This window comes from Barbus barbus, assembly GCF_936440315.1.
Source record: "Barbus barbus genome assembly, chromosome: 35".
Classification (NCBI taxonomy): Eukaryota; Metazoa; Chordata; class Actinopteri; order Cypriniformes; family Cyprinidae; genus Barbus; species Barbus barbus.
In genome coordinates, this window is record NC_136763.1 from 19,898,745 (window position 1) to 19,913,774 (window position 15,030).

At 34.5% G+C, this 15,030-nt stretch overlaps 1 protein-coding gene across 5 annotated transcripts in view; it reads right to left on the reverse strand.

Moving 5' to 3' along the window:
• LOC306855316 (myomesin-2-like) overlaps positions 1–14,812 on the reverse strand; it is a gene marked incomplete at its 5' end in the record, with an annotated part of 28,671 nt that extends 13,859 nt beyond the window's left edge. Inside the window, 17 exons of one of the 5 annotated variants that reach the window (XM_079393908.1) lie at positions 67–84; positions 244–427; positions 1,141–1,268; positions 2,409–2,465; positions 2,964–3,157; positions 4,451–4,592; positions 4,888–5,049; positions 5,133–5,294; positions 6,723–6,764; positions 6,847–6,935; positions 10,047–10,139; positions 10,468–10,622; positions 10,811–10,946; positions 11,124–11,219; positions 14,258–14,321; positions 14,414–14,438; positions 14,553–14,812. In XM_079393908.1, coding sequence (XP_079250034.1) covers positions 67–84; positions 244–427; positions 1,141–1,268; positions 2,409–2,465; positions 2,964–3,157; positions 4,451–4,592; positions 4,888–5,049; positions 5,133–5,294; positions 6,723–6,764; positions 6,847–6,935; positions 10,047–10,139; positions 10,468–10,622; positions 10,811–10,946; positions 11,124–11,164 — 1,603 coding nt within the window. Of the gene's footprint in view, positions 1–66; positions 85–243; positions 428–1,140; positions 1,269–2,408; positions 2,466–2,963; positions 3,158–4,450; positions 4,593–4,887; positions 5,050–5,132; positions 5,295–6,722; positions 6,765–6,846; positions 6,936–10,046; positions 10,140–10,467; positions 10,623–10,810; positions 10,947–11,123; positions 11,220–13,285; positions 13,366–14,257; positions 14,377–14,413; positions 14,439–14,552 lie in introns of those variants that run through there. The other 4 variants (XM_079393911.1, XM_079393909.1, XM_079393912.1 and 1 more) reach the window with 4 other exon arrangements.
• Between the last annotated feature and the right edge of the window lie 218 nt (positions 14,813–15,030).

Consider the following 15,030-nt stretch of genomic DNA (forward strand, 5'->3'; position numbering starts at 1 on the left):
TCAGCGCTTTAGCGAGCTAAGTGATTTTCGCAAAGCAGAAGGCTGTGGTAACATAAACGTACATACCAATATTCGAAACAACACCTGCAAAATACAGCATGGAAGTCGTTATACAAGAAGCATTTGTAGGATTTTTTGCACATCTTCTGGACATCTCATATCACATAGTTTGGCATCTGACAGTTAAACAACCACAACAGCAGGACTGTTAAGTTGCAGTTTGACAGTTTAGAGCCTTCTTACCATAAAGGTCCACCTTTTGGATGGGTGCTGTGGGCTCTGACGGCTCACTTGAGCCATACTTGTTGACAGTGATTACGCGGAAACGGTAAGATTTCTTGTCCTCCATATCGTAAACAGGGTAACGGGGAGATCGTAGCTGGACCGCAGTGTTGACTCTCTGCCAGACGTGACTGTCACCTACACACTAAGTCATGGAGAGTTTCCCCTTTAAAAACCCAGGAATTATGGGAAAAACAACCTTTTTACCAAATATGATGACTGGCACTGTAAAATTTAATTACATTATTACATTGATAATGAATTACATTTAAAGCACAATGAAAGACTTTAGTAATTTTAGATTATGGCATTTTTATATGGAAGCATATGTGTAGCAAAATTCAATTTGCAACGTAATATGCAAAATGTAAAATGGCAATTTATTTCTATATTTAAATTTACATTTTCCCATACATATGTGCAACATTTAGTGCAAAATGAAAATGAAAATTCAAATATATCATTTAAATTTGTCATTTTCTACACTAGTTTTAATATGCATATTAAAAACATATTTTAAAGCTTTATAAGTTGCAAAATGAAAATGTATTTTCATTTTGCGCTAAATGTTGCACATATGAACGGGAAAATTTCAATTTAAATACAGAAATACATTGCCATTTTACATATTGCGTTGCCAATTTGCATATTACATTGCAAATTGAATTTTGCTACACATATGCTTCCATATTTTTATGAATAAATTCCTTGACTTTTTCATGATTGTTTTAAGTCTAACATTGTTTATTCCGAAAACTATTAAGATTAAGTAATTGACATTATTGATTAATATTCAATAGATTTTAAGCATTATATGAGAAAAACGTTTATTTTTATCAATAAAAAGTGCACACACACCTTCTCAATGAGATACCACACAGGTGCCCGTCCACAAGGGCTAGGTGGTGTCCAGCTCAGAACAATGTATGTTTTGCTTATTTCTGTAGCATGCACATTGGTGGGTGGACCTGGTATTGTTACATACACTAAACAGGAATAAATCAGATGTTTATTTATACAAAATGACACTTTTAACATCACCTACTTTACATATACACACTTATTTGCAGTGTGTTAGTAACTTAGTACTAATGTGTCAAGACAACATGAATTTTTGGCAAAAAAAAAGAAGGACCTGTTTGACAAACAAAGCTACGGCAGAGAAAGAGCTGAACGGCATATTGTATTAATTACTTTACCATTCCTCCGAATATTCTGTGAATATCGTAAGGAAAGTAATTGTATAAGAAAATAAATAGTAGCCAAAAATTCAGTTTGTCATATCCTGGTAAATTAAATTTTAGGATTTAGACCACACTGCAGAAAAAAAACAACAACATTTTAATACTTTCAGATTGATTAATTTAGGTGGATTTAATTAACAGATTATTCCACTCATTTATTTGCTGGTTAAATTCAGTCTGAGGAACACACGTTTTGGGTTAAATGCAGGGATGATATTAAATCAGCCTTGGAGAATTATTGGTTAGCTGATTAGCATGTTCACACTTAATATGTAACCTTATCTAACCTAAATTATTATTATTGATACTATTTATTCATTTTTGCTCTTGTTGTTAGACCAGTCTGAGTAGCTGACATGAAATACATTTGGAAGTCATGCTGCAATTCATTTAGAAAGTATTACTATTTATTTTCTAATGATATATTTGATTTTATATGCGGTTTACATGGCCTCATATTAAGATGACATGTAATGTCTTTACTTTTAAAAATAAATGTGAAGTCAGGACTACTAAAGATTATTAAAAATGAAGAAAAACTTGATTAGTTACCGGGCACCTTCCATTCATATGAATTTTAACATAAAATCATGAATGTCAATGGATATGCCAGGGTTTTTCTTTACTCTGGGTTACAATGGTCACATGCATACATGTTTTTAATATAATACACAAGGAAGAGTTGTCTTCCTTAAAAATGAAAGGTAAATTTTCAAAAATCAAGGTTTTTGTTTAACCCTTGGTGTTTTACTGGAATGAATGAACGCAAAAATGGATTAAGTGTTAAATTGTAATTTGACAGAGACAGCATGCAGTTGGCTGGATTGAAAGGATGGAGAAAGATGATATTAATGGCTCAGTGAAATCTGAAATCGAATGTACCTCCTTGTAGTTCCTCCTGTCGAATTGCAATGTCATATTTCCCTTCGATTTTAATCACTGTTTCACAATACATAAACATAATACTTTAATTTCCCATCAGGTTAGGTGATTCCATTTAAAAATATTAAACACCGGACTGTTTTTAAGATCACCAGTGCAGATGCCTTTAAGCTTCTGTGTACTACTTACTTGAAATGTGTATTTCAAATGTGACACTCAAGGCATATTATGAATTTGAAATTTGAAAAAAACACAGAGCGAAGTATATTGAAGAGAATTATCTTTGTAAATTCGGAGCAAAACATGAAACTGAGCATCTAAGGAGGAAAACCATAACGCTGCATCCTGTACACTTACCGTGACTAAAGCAAGAGGTGTCTGGAGCTTGAAGAAGTGTTTTGGTTTTTTTTTTTTTTTTTTTTGCCTCTGATGCAAGCTCGCATTTTGCTTTAGTTTATTTTAACAGCTAATTTAAATCACGTGGGTTATACTGGTCCTGTTTTAGCACAAGATGTCTTTATTTGTTGTTTTTTTTTGCTGTGTTTTTAGTCCTACCTTCCACATCACTCTCCAATTCTGCAGCGGTCACTCCAGAAGACATCCTGGAGGGCAGACTGATGCCATCTTTGTTCACAGCTCTCACTCTGAAGTGATAGGAAGCCCCCTCGGTCAGGCCATGGACGGGCAGTTTACACACTTTCACTGGGGAGTCATTGCACTGGACCCAGTCCTTAGTTCCTGACTTGCGTCTGCAAGATGTACGTAAGATTATTTAGAATATGTCCAACATGTCTTTTTGTGTGTGTTTAACTCTTAATTATTTATCTAAATAATAAAATGTGTGCCCATTTCTGCAACTGAATAAAAAAATAAAAAAGGCTCCTGAGATTTCTTTTATCTCATAATTGCTTGATACATTTTTTTTTTTCATGCATTTAGCAGACGCTTTTATCCAAAGCGACTTACATTGCATTCAAGTTACAGTTTTTACGTTTTATCAGCTTACAAACTCGCAATTCTGAGAAATGACTTCAGAATTTTTTTCTCCAGAATTGTGAGGTATAAGCTCAAAATTGTAGAGTTTTGCGATGAAAAAATGATATACATTAGAATTCTAATATTTTATACTTTTTATAGTTTATACTTCACAATTCTGACTTTATAACATGCAGTTGCAAGTCATTAAGTCAGAATTGTGAGATAAACTCGCAATTCGGAGAAAAAAAGTCAGACTTGCGAGTTCATATCTCAATTCCAGTGTTGGGGAAAGTTACTTTTAAAAGTAATGCATTGCAATATTGCATTACTCCATAAAAAAGTAACTAATTACGTTACTTTTTAAATATGCAGGGCTTGATTGTTTGCTCTTAATATAAAAAGTTCTAATTATAGCAAATGTAAAAGCCCTTTCACACCAAAAAGTGTCATGAATAAACATCAGGCTGAAGGAAGAGTACAGTATAACGCAGGAGAAGAAGGTTCAACACTCTTCAGCAATAACAAACGAACACAATTGTTAGTTTATCTAAAGTCATTTTTCTTATTAATATGGTTGAACTGGATCATCAAAGGTCAGCAGTTAATAAAATGGGATTAGATACATTTGTGTTGTTTAACATATTTAATTATTGCAGCTTTGCGTCATATTCTGAGTTTGCATTTTGATGAATACTAAATCTGTGTTTGCTTTTTTGTTTTTGCGAGCGAGATGAATTAATGCACATTTAGTGTAGAACTATGGTAACATCATGTTCACACAGCGCACACAACGCCTCTGTACTTCCGATTCCTCCCAACATCGGGACAGGAGACTTGTCAGTCAATAAATGGAAAAACAAAGTATCTGACGTTACTTTTTTTAAAAAGTAACTCAGATATTTTCTTGTAAATTAAAAAGTAATGCGGTACTTTACTAGTTACTTGAAAAAAGTAATCTGATTACGTAACTCGCGTTACTTGTAATGCGTTACCCTCAACACTGCTCAGTCATTTCTCAGAATTGCAAAATCTCACAATTCTGATTTTGTAAGTCGCAATTTTACCTGTCCACAAAGTATCCAGTGATGGGAGCCTCATGGGTGGTGTTTGGAGGTTTCCAGGAGACCAGTACGTAATCTGCGTTGACATCAGAGACTTTAACATCCATGGGGGCTCCAGGGGCCCCGGCCACTGTGGGAGTGGCATCTGTGACACAAATACAGACATATTCAAATATATATTTAATTTAATGGATGTATCAAAAAAGCAATTATATTGTTTTTTCATTTAAGTGTTAGACTAAATGTAATAGCTCTCCAGAACCAATGTTTCAATATGTTTGCTCACAAATCTGTTTCGTAGGGCAAGGTAAACACAACACAAATTTTTTGGGGGACAAATTTTATTGTAATTATTCCTCCAATCTCATATTTCTTCCACAACCATGTCCCCCTCTCAGTTATTTTAGCAATGGTTAGATTATGCATCACATATGCAGTACCATTAACAAACAGGTAGGCGCTGTGTTCAGTAGTTCCATCCTTGGTCCAAATGCGAAGCGTGTAAAGACCCTCATCATCCTTGTTCAGGAGAGGAAGTGTGAGCTTGGCGACCCCACCACCAATTGACATCTCAGCCCACCTGGACGACATTAGCAAAGTATCTACACACACAAATACAAAGTGTGTTAGTATCAGTTTAACTTTTTCAGTGCTTCTAAACTGAATGAGAAACGCAGCCTCTCACCATCTCTGTACCACATGGCCTCGGGTGGCAGGTTTGGCAGATCAGGCACCACCACCATGTTGGCCACCAGACTAACAGACCCTCCTTCGGTACCAAACGTCACTCCAAATGACTCCAGCAGGGTCACCTCAAGCTTGCTGGGATGAATGCCGAACAGAGGAGCTAAAGAAAACACAATTTAAACCCAATACCACCCATCGGTCAGATATGCCCCATACCAATACACCAAACCATTTGATTGTGCAAAACATGTTTAGCTAATGTTTTTGTGTGGTATAAATCTATGAGTTACTTCCTCTTATTTATTTATTTATTTTACCATAATGAATTTCCATGACTGTTTTTCGTGATTATTGGATTTTATAATTATAGAGACTGCACTCACAAAGATAAATCCTAACCTATATGAAATATTTTAAAGCTGCAAAAAAAAAAGAAAATATAGATGACTTTGAAATATTTTAAGATTTTATTATAAGCTGATAGGATGCTTCAATGCTTTTGAGTTGGTTTATAAAACTTTTGCGTTGCCTTGAAAAACTTTGCATTGACTTGCAAAACTTTTGCGTTCCCTGAAAAAAAGTGATTATTGGATATTTTTGCGTTCCCCCCAAAAAGTGATTATAGAGATTGTACTCACAATGACAATTTCCTAAACTATATGAAATATTTTAACGCTACAAAAAAAGAGATATTTGCATGACTTTTAAATATTTTATGAGATGATGTCATCTTATTTTAAATAACTTTTATTAATTTCTGTGTTTTTTCATGGTAATCATAATTTAAAAAGAAATGTGTTTGTTTGTTTATTTTTCATATATTTTATTTGTTTTTAATTAAAAAATTTTAAATTATTATTATTTTTAATGCACTACTGTTTATTTTTTATATGTTTAATTGCATTTACACTGTAAATAGTGATAAGTTGACTTAAGTAAAAAAAAATTGAAGAAACCCCTTGCCTTAAAATTTTTTAAGTAAATAATAATAAAAAAAATAAGTTAAGTGAACTTTACAATTCGCTTAACTTAATTTTTTTTTTTATGATTATTTACATGATAATTTTAAGGCAACGGCTATCCTCAATTTTTTTAACTTAAGTAAATTTATCACTATTTACAGTGTAGATTTTATTTGTTTGTTTGTTTATTTTTACATTTATTTTATATATTTATCAACCATACATCATTTACTTAAATCCCCAAGATGTAAACTTCATCCCTGTGAAATAGTAAAGCCTGATATCTTCATATTTCATATTTATTATATTTTATATTAACTTTCACACAAAAAGGTCATTTGTTCTGTTCATTATTTTTCCACATCCTAGTTCTTCAAGTCATTTGATAATCTATGAGAATAACTAAGGATTCAGTTACTATGAACACATGTTGTTTGTATATTGACAGCTTTAGGTGGTGTTTACCACACTGCCTTCTGTTTACAAGCACAAATGAACCCTGGGAAAAATGTGACATTGTTTCCATGTCTTATCAAGGCTTTCCGTCTGGAACAGAACAGATATTTATGGCTCATGATCTCAAGTAAGGTCCTTCAGACTTGGGCCTCAGCCAAACGCAAGCTCACCTTGCCCTGGCAGATGGGAGAGCTCTCCTCCACCTAGTGGCCCTACATGGAAAGACAAGCAAGGTAAATTACTGAAAGACCAAAAGAGAAGAGAAAAGATGAGGAGAAAAGAAGACACACGCACTCCTGACGCAGACAGTAGCCTTGGAAATGGCCTTTCCATGTGGACTGGTTGCCACAGCACTGTACACTCCAGAATCAGTAACTGCACATCTGCAATCAAACAACACAATTTCACAATGGAAATAAACCTCTAACCAGAAATATTCAGGCTTCAGAGCCTTTCAAAATACATATTATAGTGGCCATATGGACTTAGATTAGTTAACCCAAAAATTGTAATTCTGTCATCATTTATTGACGTTGTTTCAAACTCCTGTCATTGTATGCTTTGCTGTCTTCCATGAAACACATGGTAAAACACTTTTTTTTTTTTTTATATTTTGAGGAATTATATTTCGAAGAATATTAACCGAACCGTTGTATGGATGGAAAAAAATAAAAATAAAATGTTTTTTTTAAAAACTACGGGTGAGTAAATGATTACTCACAATTAGCATTAGAGATTAAACCCTAAATTATAAAACAAATCACTTTACAAAATAAAGGTGAAGTGTGTGATTTCTCTGCCACTATAGACCTTTTTCACATTTCCAGGTTTCCAGTCGTCATATTTGGGTAAACTTTTAAAGCAGTAAATGGGAGAGTACCACAAATATATTTTTTTGCATTCCCATTTGCTGAAATAGTGAAAGAAAAACTCCACAATAGTGTTTTTATTTCAAAGGAAATAAAATTGAGAGAGACTGATGGCGGCAGTATATTATATATATATATATATATATATATATATATAAGTGTACTGTGACCATATATATATATACTCTGACCATATATATAAGTGCTGTCAAACGATTAATCGCATCCAAAATAAACGTTTTTTTTTTTGCATAATATATGTGTTCTGTGCATATTTAAAAATACACACACATACAGTATATATTTTCAAAATATTTACATGTATATATTTATATTCATATAATATATATTATAAATAAATATATTTAATATATAAACAAAATATTTGTTTTTGAAATATAATATTTATTTTCTGAAATATATACATGCAAGTGTGTATTTATATATAAATAATAAATATACACAGAACACAAACATAGATTATGTAAACAAAAACTTTTACTTTGGATGCGATTAATCACGATTAATCGTTTGACAGCACTAGTAAATATGTATTTTTAAAAACACTTTTGAGGATTTACGATGCTGATGACCATTGAAACATGTCATCACAGTCTTGTGAAAAGGGCCCATTGTGATCAAAACTGTGTATAATGACGGTGTTCAAAAAAGTTTCCCTGAACATTCCCCTGTCTGCCATTGGTGATTCAAACCAATAGCCGCGCCCCCAATTCACGCCATTGGTTGAGCCATTGTTGCCATATACTGGGCTGGTTGGAATGTTCAAAGAAACAGTAATATTTTAAAAGCGCAAGAGATCCACATTGCTTACACTTTTTGGCTGAATTATCTTACAATTGACCCTTTGCAAAGACCCCCCCCCCCCCCTTCGTTACTGTTGGTATGTCTGACAAACTATGGCGCTCTCGCTCCACACATCATGTTCTAACGCAGTGAAAAAAACATTGCGGAATAAATAGGACACTGACAACACATCAGAGCAGGTTACTTTATGTATGAAACAAAGTCTCAGCTTTCAAATTGTTTCATTTTTTAAGAAATCCAAACAATAAATTCTGTCTTGTGGCTCTTTAATGTTTCATGATAGATTGCTGTAGCGCCTCAGTTCAAGCGGCACGTGAACTTTACTAGATATAGCATGAAATAAACATGAATGAACATCGGAAGGTATCTTTTTTCTACTGCCGTAAAGACGTCAATACACTCTATTTTTCAAGTTCAAGTCCACCGACATTAATCTACTCTCTAGTCTGGTTTGTTTGTCAGACAATAATGGCAGATTCAGCGTTATGATTGGTCAAATCCACTGTCAATCAAACTCCCAGCGAAGGGTCAACTGTCTGTGTATATTAAACTTGGAAAGGAGAAAATATCACAATGGAAAAATTTCACACTTCAGGTTTAAAAGGTGAGACAAAACATTTGTTTCACTACCCGCCAGTGGTCATATGGCTAGTTAACAGGGTGGAAACACACTCTCTATGTTCCTCACACTTCTTTCAAGAACTATTTGGTATGAGTGGAGAGACTCTGCATCCAGAACATGATCTCACACGACAGCAGTTTGTTGGAATCAGACATGCCGTGCTGTCCTTGAAGGAGTGAGAATAGAGCACCGAAATGTGACCTTCAGTCCCTGTGGACTATTTTAGAACCACTTTTTTTCCTGTGCAATGCATAAGAGATGTCTGTCCTGACCAATACACCAATTTTCTTTTGTATTTGCATTATTTGATTTCTCTCTGACAGCTGTAGGAAAACATATAACAAGCTTTTCTGAAAATGAATGAGCATCTGGTCAGCCCAAACAGCGGCCACTGCGACGGCCTGGGATCTCTGAGAGGTGCTACTGTAATGGCGGCTGTGAGTCTTCACGGGCGTCAGGCGTTTCAGGATCGAATGACGCATAGCTAAGTTGAGCAGAACCAACAGCTGAGACTTCTTCAAGATGAACCTCACTGGGACTAAATTGGAAAGTGTTGCTCTCACAAGTACTTCATTCATTTTCGCAGGTCATTACAGATGGAAAATGGAGAGTTGCACTCTTCCAAAGAGTGAAAGTGAGTGGAAGCCAGGAATCTTTTTTCCCATTTTCTTCAAAAAACAGACCAAAAGCACCATAAAAGTAGTCTGTATGCTTTGTAAACTACATTAAATCAGATGATATTGTATCTTTGCGAGGAAAAGATTGAAATTTAAATAATTAGTCACTGATAATGTGGCCTTGTACACAACTGTGACCACCACTCATATTCTAAAAAATATCCTGTTAAATTTATGGTAAATATATATATATATATATATATATGTTTCTACAGGTCAACATTCATTTTTATATGGAAGAGAGCAGCTTGGACATTCTTTGCAATATCTCTCTTTGTGTTCCATGAAAGAAAGACAATCAAATGGGGTTTGAAAGACATGAGTGAGTAAATATTGAAGCGAAGTTCTCTTGAAAATGTTTAGCTAATTCATTTAGGTACAGTAAATGTGTAATAAGGTGAAACTTGAGGTGCTGTTTAATTGTTAGCAACTCTAAATTTAAAATGGAGCAAGGAAACTACTAGAGGCCTAACTGTGAACTGAGGGTTTTTGAGGTCTTACCTGCTAATAAGCAGACTGTGAACCCCGTACTTGTTCTCAATTTTGTACTTTCCAGGAGCACTCAAGGGTTCAACGGCAACATTATTCCTATACCTGCCAACACAGAGAAATACTGTTCAGTTATGCTTAATTTGAACCAAATTAGTGAGAGTAAAACCACAGCAGAGACAGAAAATGAACATCACAAAGGACCTCATGAATGAAGCATGAGCAGAATAAATGCATGTGAAAATTCATTTAAGACAACAATTTCCAGCCAAATTTCTTTTCTCATGATTACCGGAAAAAATCCAATTGTATGTGCTGAGATTATTCAAATAATATTACAGTATAGTTTATGCTGTTGAAGTTGGAGTCAAGCCATCAGATCAGTATTAAAGCAGATTGCATGAAGGTTTTGGAATATAAAATAGAATCAAACCATTTGACAATAGGGTTGGGTTGGCCGGAGACGGTGCAGAACAGCTTGACGGGAGTCTTTTCCCACACAGTGTGAGCTCTCAAACTGACCAGGAAGTCCGGTGCTTTGGGAACCTCAACAGGATAATCCTTCCTCAAAGGCATCATTCCCCTCACCTGTTAAAATACAGGAAAATGACTGCTTTTTGACCTGTTAAAAATATCTTCTTTTGTGCTGCACAGAAGAAAAAAGCCATCAGGTTTGAAACAACAACACAAGGGTGAGTAAATGATGATAGAAGGATCATTTTTTGGGTGAACATTGAGGTATTTTGAGAAAGAGAGATGTGTAAGATGATGTTCACCTCTCTAGTAAACTCAATATTGTCCACTTGCTCCTTTGTGGCCACTTTCATCCTGTGCAGCTCCTGCTGCAGCTGAACCAAATCTCTTCCAAAGTGAGCCGCCATTCTCTGATACTCCTGCATGCCTTCAGGAGCCCTGCGGAAGCAAACTTGAACATTTATATTCCAAACTGCACAGGTTTAGTCTTAAGAGTACAGTGACATTATTATTTTTGTCATCTGTTAATATGGAAGAGGGCTTCAGGGTTTCTCATACACTGTCTTTAAATAGCCCTCTGAACTGTAATAGATGCAGGAGCCAATAAAATCTCACCTCTTCCTGAAGGCTGGCACTGTGTAGGCTTGTTCCGCCATAGCCTCAGAGGCCTGGATCTGCTCCTTCTTTACTACCCGAGAGCTTGATTTCCTGCTATACACATCAGAACAGCGTTTGAGTCATGTTTGCATCGTGTGAAAGCAGTTTGTTACATTTCACACTTTGTGCTGTTCACAGATTCAGAATTTCACCTACTGAAGGATCAATTGCATCGGTTATTATAGTAGGAAATTGTATATTGTGGATTTACTATATGGGTTTTACTGCTTAAAATTGGAATGGCAAGAGCGTAAACTGATTTAAAACCATCAAAACAAAGCCAGCCTGATCAGGAAACCATATTTGGCTGGCAAAAGCTAACAAAGCATTTTTTTTTTCTTGTCAGTATTACTCATTACTTTTTATAATGTGTATCACATTGTTAATGGTTACTTCAAATCAAATTCAGTTTTGTACCAAATTAACTTGTGTAGAAGTACACTTTCATAATTTTTTTTAAATGTGTACTTTGTAATAAAGTTTAACTTACAGTTTTAATCACCGTTTTATAACCTTTTTTAAGTATATTAGTGGAATGATTCACTGTGATTAATCCAAAATAAAAGTTTTTATTTACATAATATATGTATGTGTACTGTGTTTATTTATTATGTATACACACACATACATTTATATATTTATATTCTTATATTTTTTATATATATATCAAATTATTTAATATATAAACATAACATATTTTTCTTAAATATATACACATGCATGTGTTTGTATTTATATATACGTAATAAATATACACAGTATACATATAATGTTTATTTTGGATGTGATTAATCGTTTGACAGCACTAATACTTATAGCACTTAATTATTATTTTAACTGTAGTGTGTTATTTGATATTTCATTTAAAGTTATATAAAATGTAAACATAAATTTACTAAATTGCAACTTCATTATTACAAATGTGTAATTAGAAACATAATTAAATACATGACATACAAGATTCATTAGAAATGATAATAATATTTTAGTTTGCCATAAATACTTGTTGGTACATTCGGCAGTACACTTTTAACACATAAAAAAAATACAAGTAATTATGAAATTACATATAAAGATGCCTTTATGTCCTATACCTAAGAGCCTTAATACCTAAGTGGGTAAAAATAATAATAATAATAATCTTATAATTTTCCATTAATCCTAATTAATATGCATTTAAGTGTCGGGAAACATAGAATTCAGTTTGCACTTACAGTAAGTATATTCTTTTTGTATATTAATAGAAATAAGTATATTATTTATTGTTTTAAAATGTGTACTTAAACCACTTTAGATGGTTAATAAATTCATAATTAATTAGTGAACGAGTAAGTTCTTTGTTCTTCCTCTTTTTTAAGTCACTTTGAAAAAGTAAAAACCCAACAACTGCTAAATGCATGAATACAAAAATTTAAATAAACGGATGTTAACAGGAGATGCTAAACAGCATGTTTCGGTCAGCAAAGCTTTAGAAAAACCTGACCAACAACTAGGATTGTGTCTTCAATACAAAACAAATTATGATCCCAAAAATGTAAAAAAATATCATTAAAATGGTGATTTAAATGACTATTAATCTTGTCTGTTCTGCTAAGTACAATATAATGTCTGGATCCATATTGTCCTGTCTATTGCAAAATCTCAAACATTGATTAGAGCAACAAAATGAGTCCTCTAATGTATAGCAAGGTTTGGGAAAAGCTGATTTATTCATGCTTGTTAACCTAAATGCAACAGCCTCCACACTGAAGCAAATCTGAATTCCCCCAACATTCTTCACCCAAAATGTCAATACAAACCACTTTCTTTCTTGACAGCCAAAAAGCTTGAGCACCATGCCTTATTTCATATTTTCCCACAGTGTGCGAAGCAGTATTTTCTCCTTTCTCACCACTGATATATGACGTAATGTTGAGTTTGTTCACAGCGCACGGTAGCTTTGCATATACATCTTTAAACTGAGTCTCCAATCAGGTCAACTGACCTTCGGGTCTCTTAAGAAGCAACAAAGAGAGCGGTATTAGCATAAGCAGACAGATCTTCTGGCCTGCTCAGCCAAATTCACGCCAAAGCTATCCATATGCTCGGCCAATCGAATTCAGTGCAACCACATCCCATACCTTGAGTGCTGGACAACATGTTTTGAGCTTTGATGTTGTGTTTGCTCCTGCCGATAAAGTGTAACGCCCTTTACAGGCATGTCGGGAACACTCTGAAAAAGACCTTTAAACCACACCAAGACTCATTGTGCAGTCAAAATCATCTCTAAAAATAATTGATACTGGGCAAAATATATAATTAAGAATGTTAAATATGACTATGGCATACATCTATTTTTAAGTAATATTGGTTGATCATGGTTAGTAATGATACATGTAATACACCAACAAGTACAGAATGAGTAGAAAATTCAAATGAGTCCGACCTACTAAAATAAAATCACCTTATAAACATACATACACTCCAAAACTGAATCAGTGTAATATCAAATACTGTATATTCCCAGAGTCAGTTTTTACTTTAGCTACTGGTTATTGTAAACTAGCACCAAAACTGCCTCTCCTCACATTCCAGCCCATCAGCAGCTCCATGAGCTCAAGTGCATCGCATTACAGGCAGAAAGTGAAAAGCTGACCTCAGAAAAACTGCCACAACTTATGGACACAAACATCTCAGAGCAACAAAAAAATCTGAGCAAAAGCCCTTAGATTTGACCTTTGACCCGCACATAATGCGACAGGCTGCTATGACCATAAGGTCTCATGTAGAAACAAACAAACCAACAAACTACAGGATTTGTGCAGCTCAGCATTAAACGAACTCTGAAAAGCACTTAAAAGTAGACCGCAACTCATTAGAAAACAAGACTTTTGGAACTACATCTAATATCAAGATATGGAAGACTCAAAACATTTTAATGATCTCGAGTCCAGAATCACTTCAGCTCTAGGTACCAGAGTCTTTCAATATTCAATAATATCAATGTTCAATAGAAGTCATGTGTCCGAAATACACCCAATATGATCTTCTGGGAAGCGTACATCTCCCAACAGTAATCTGTTAACAGTTTAATAAAATAAAGCTGCACTTACCCCAAGAGAAAAGAAGAGCTTTGAGTGTTGGAAGAGCAGCCTGAGAGCAGTTGGAAAGCTCCTGCTGATGGAACAAAAATAATGCACTCACTTAGGGAATGCCTTCACTCAGCCGCCCCATGTAAGGATACTCTTAAGACTATATATAGCATTTACCTCAATTTTCAGACCATTTTACCGACTGAAAGAGAACAAGACAACAGATTTAGTTTAAGAGGGGCAAATGTTCATTTATTTCTTTTTAATTGATTTAATGACTCTTGAGACATAGAAATATGGTAAAACTGGATTTTACCTGGAAGCGCAACCTCAGCGGGATCAGCATTGGGAAGCTGTAGCCTTGTGTACATTCTCACTAACTTCAGAAAGATAAAAGCTCATTTTCTACAACGACAGCAACTTTGGGCGCAGATTCGGTTCTCTTTTTGCTCTTGGCACAATTTTGAAAGATGCTTCGGTTTGTGAATATTTTAAAAAGCCTTGGGTTGATGTCAAGACAAGCACTTTTAAATCTTTTTTTTTTTTTATACAAGTAGAAGCAACTTCCAAAAGGATGCTGAAGTCGGCGTCTTAGGAGCCCTTTTTAGGGTTTTAATCTGCTCTCCCTCCCCTGGCCTACAGTTACCAGCATCTATTTTTAACAGGAGATAAAACAGAGAGAGAGACTGTAATAGACACCCTGCAGTTACAGTACTGCTGTATAAGTCATTAACTAATCAATACCGTTTGTCAAACCAGGCCTTGTAGATGTAGAACAAGAACAGAATAAACGT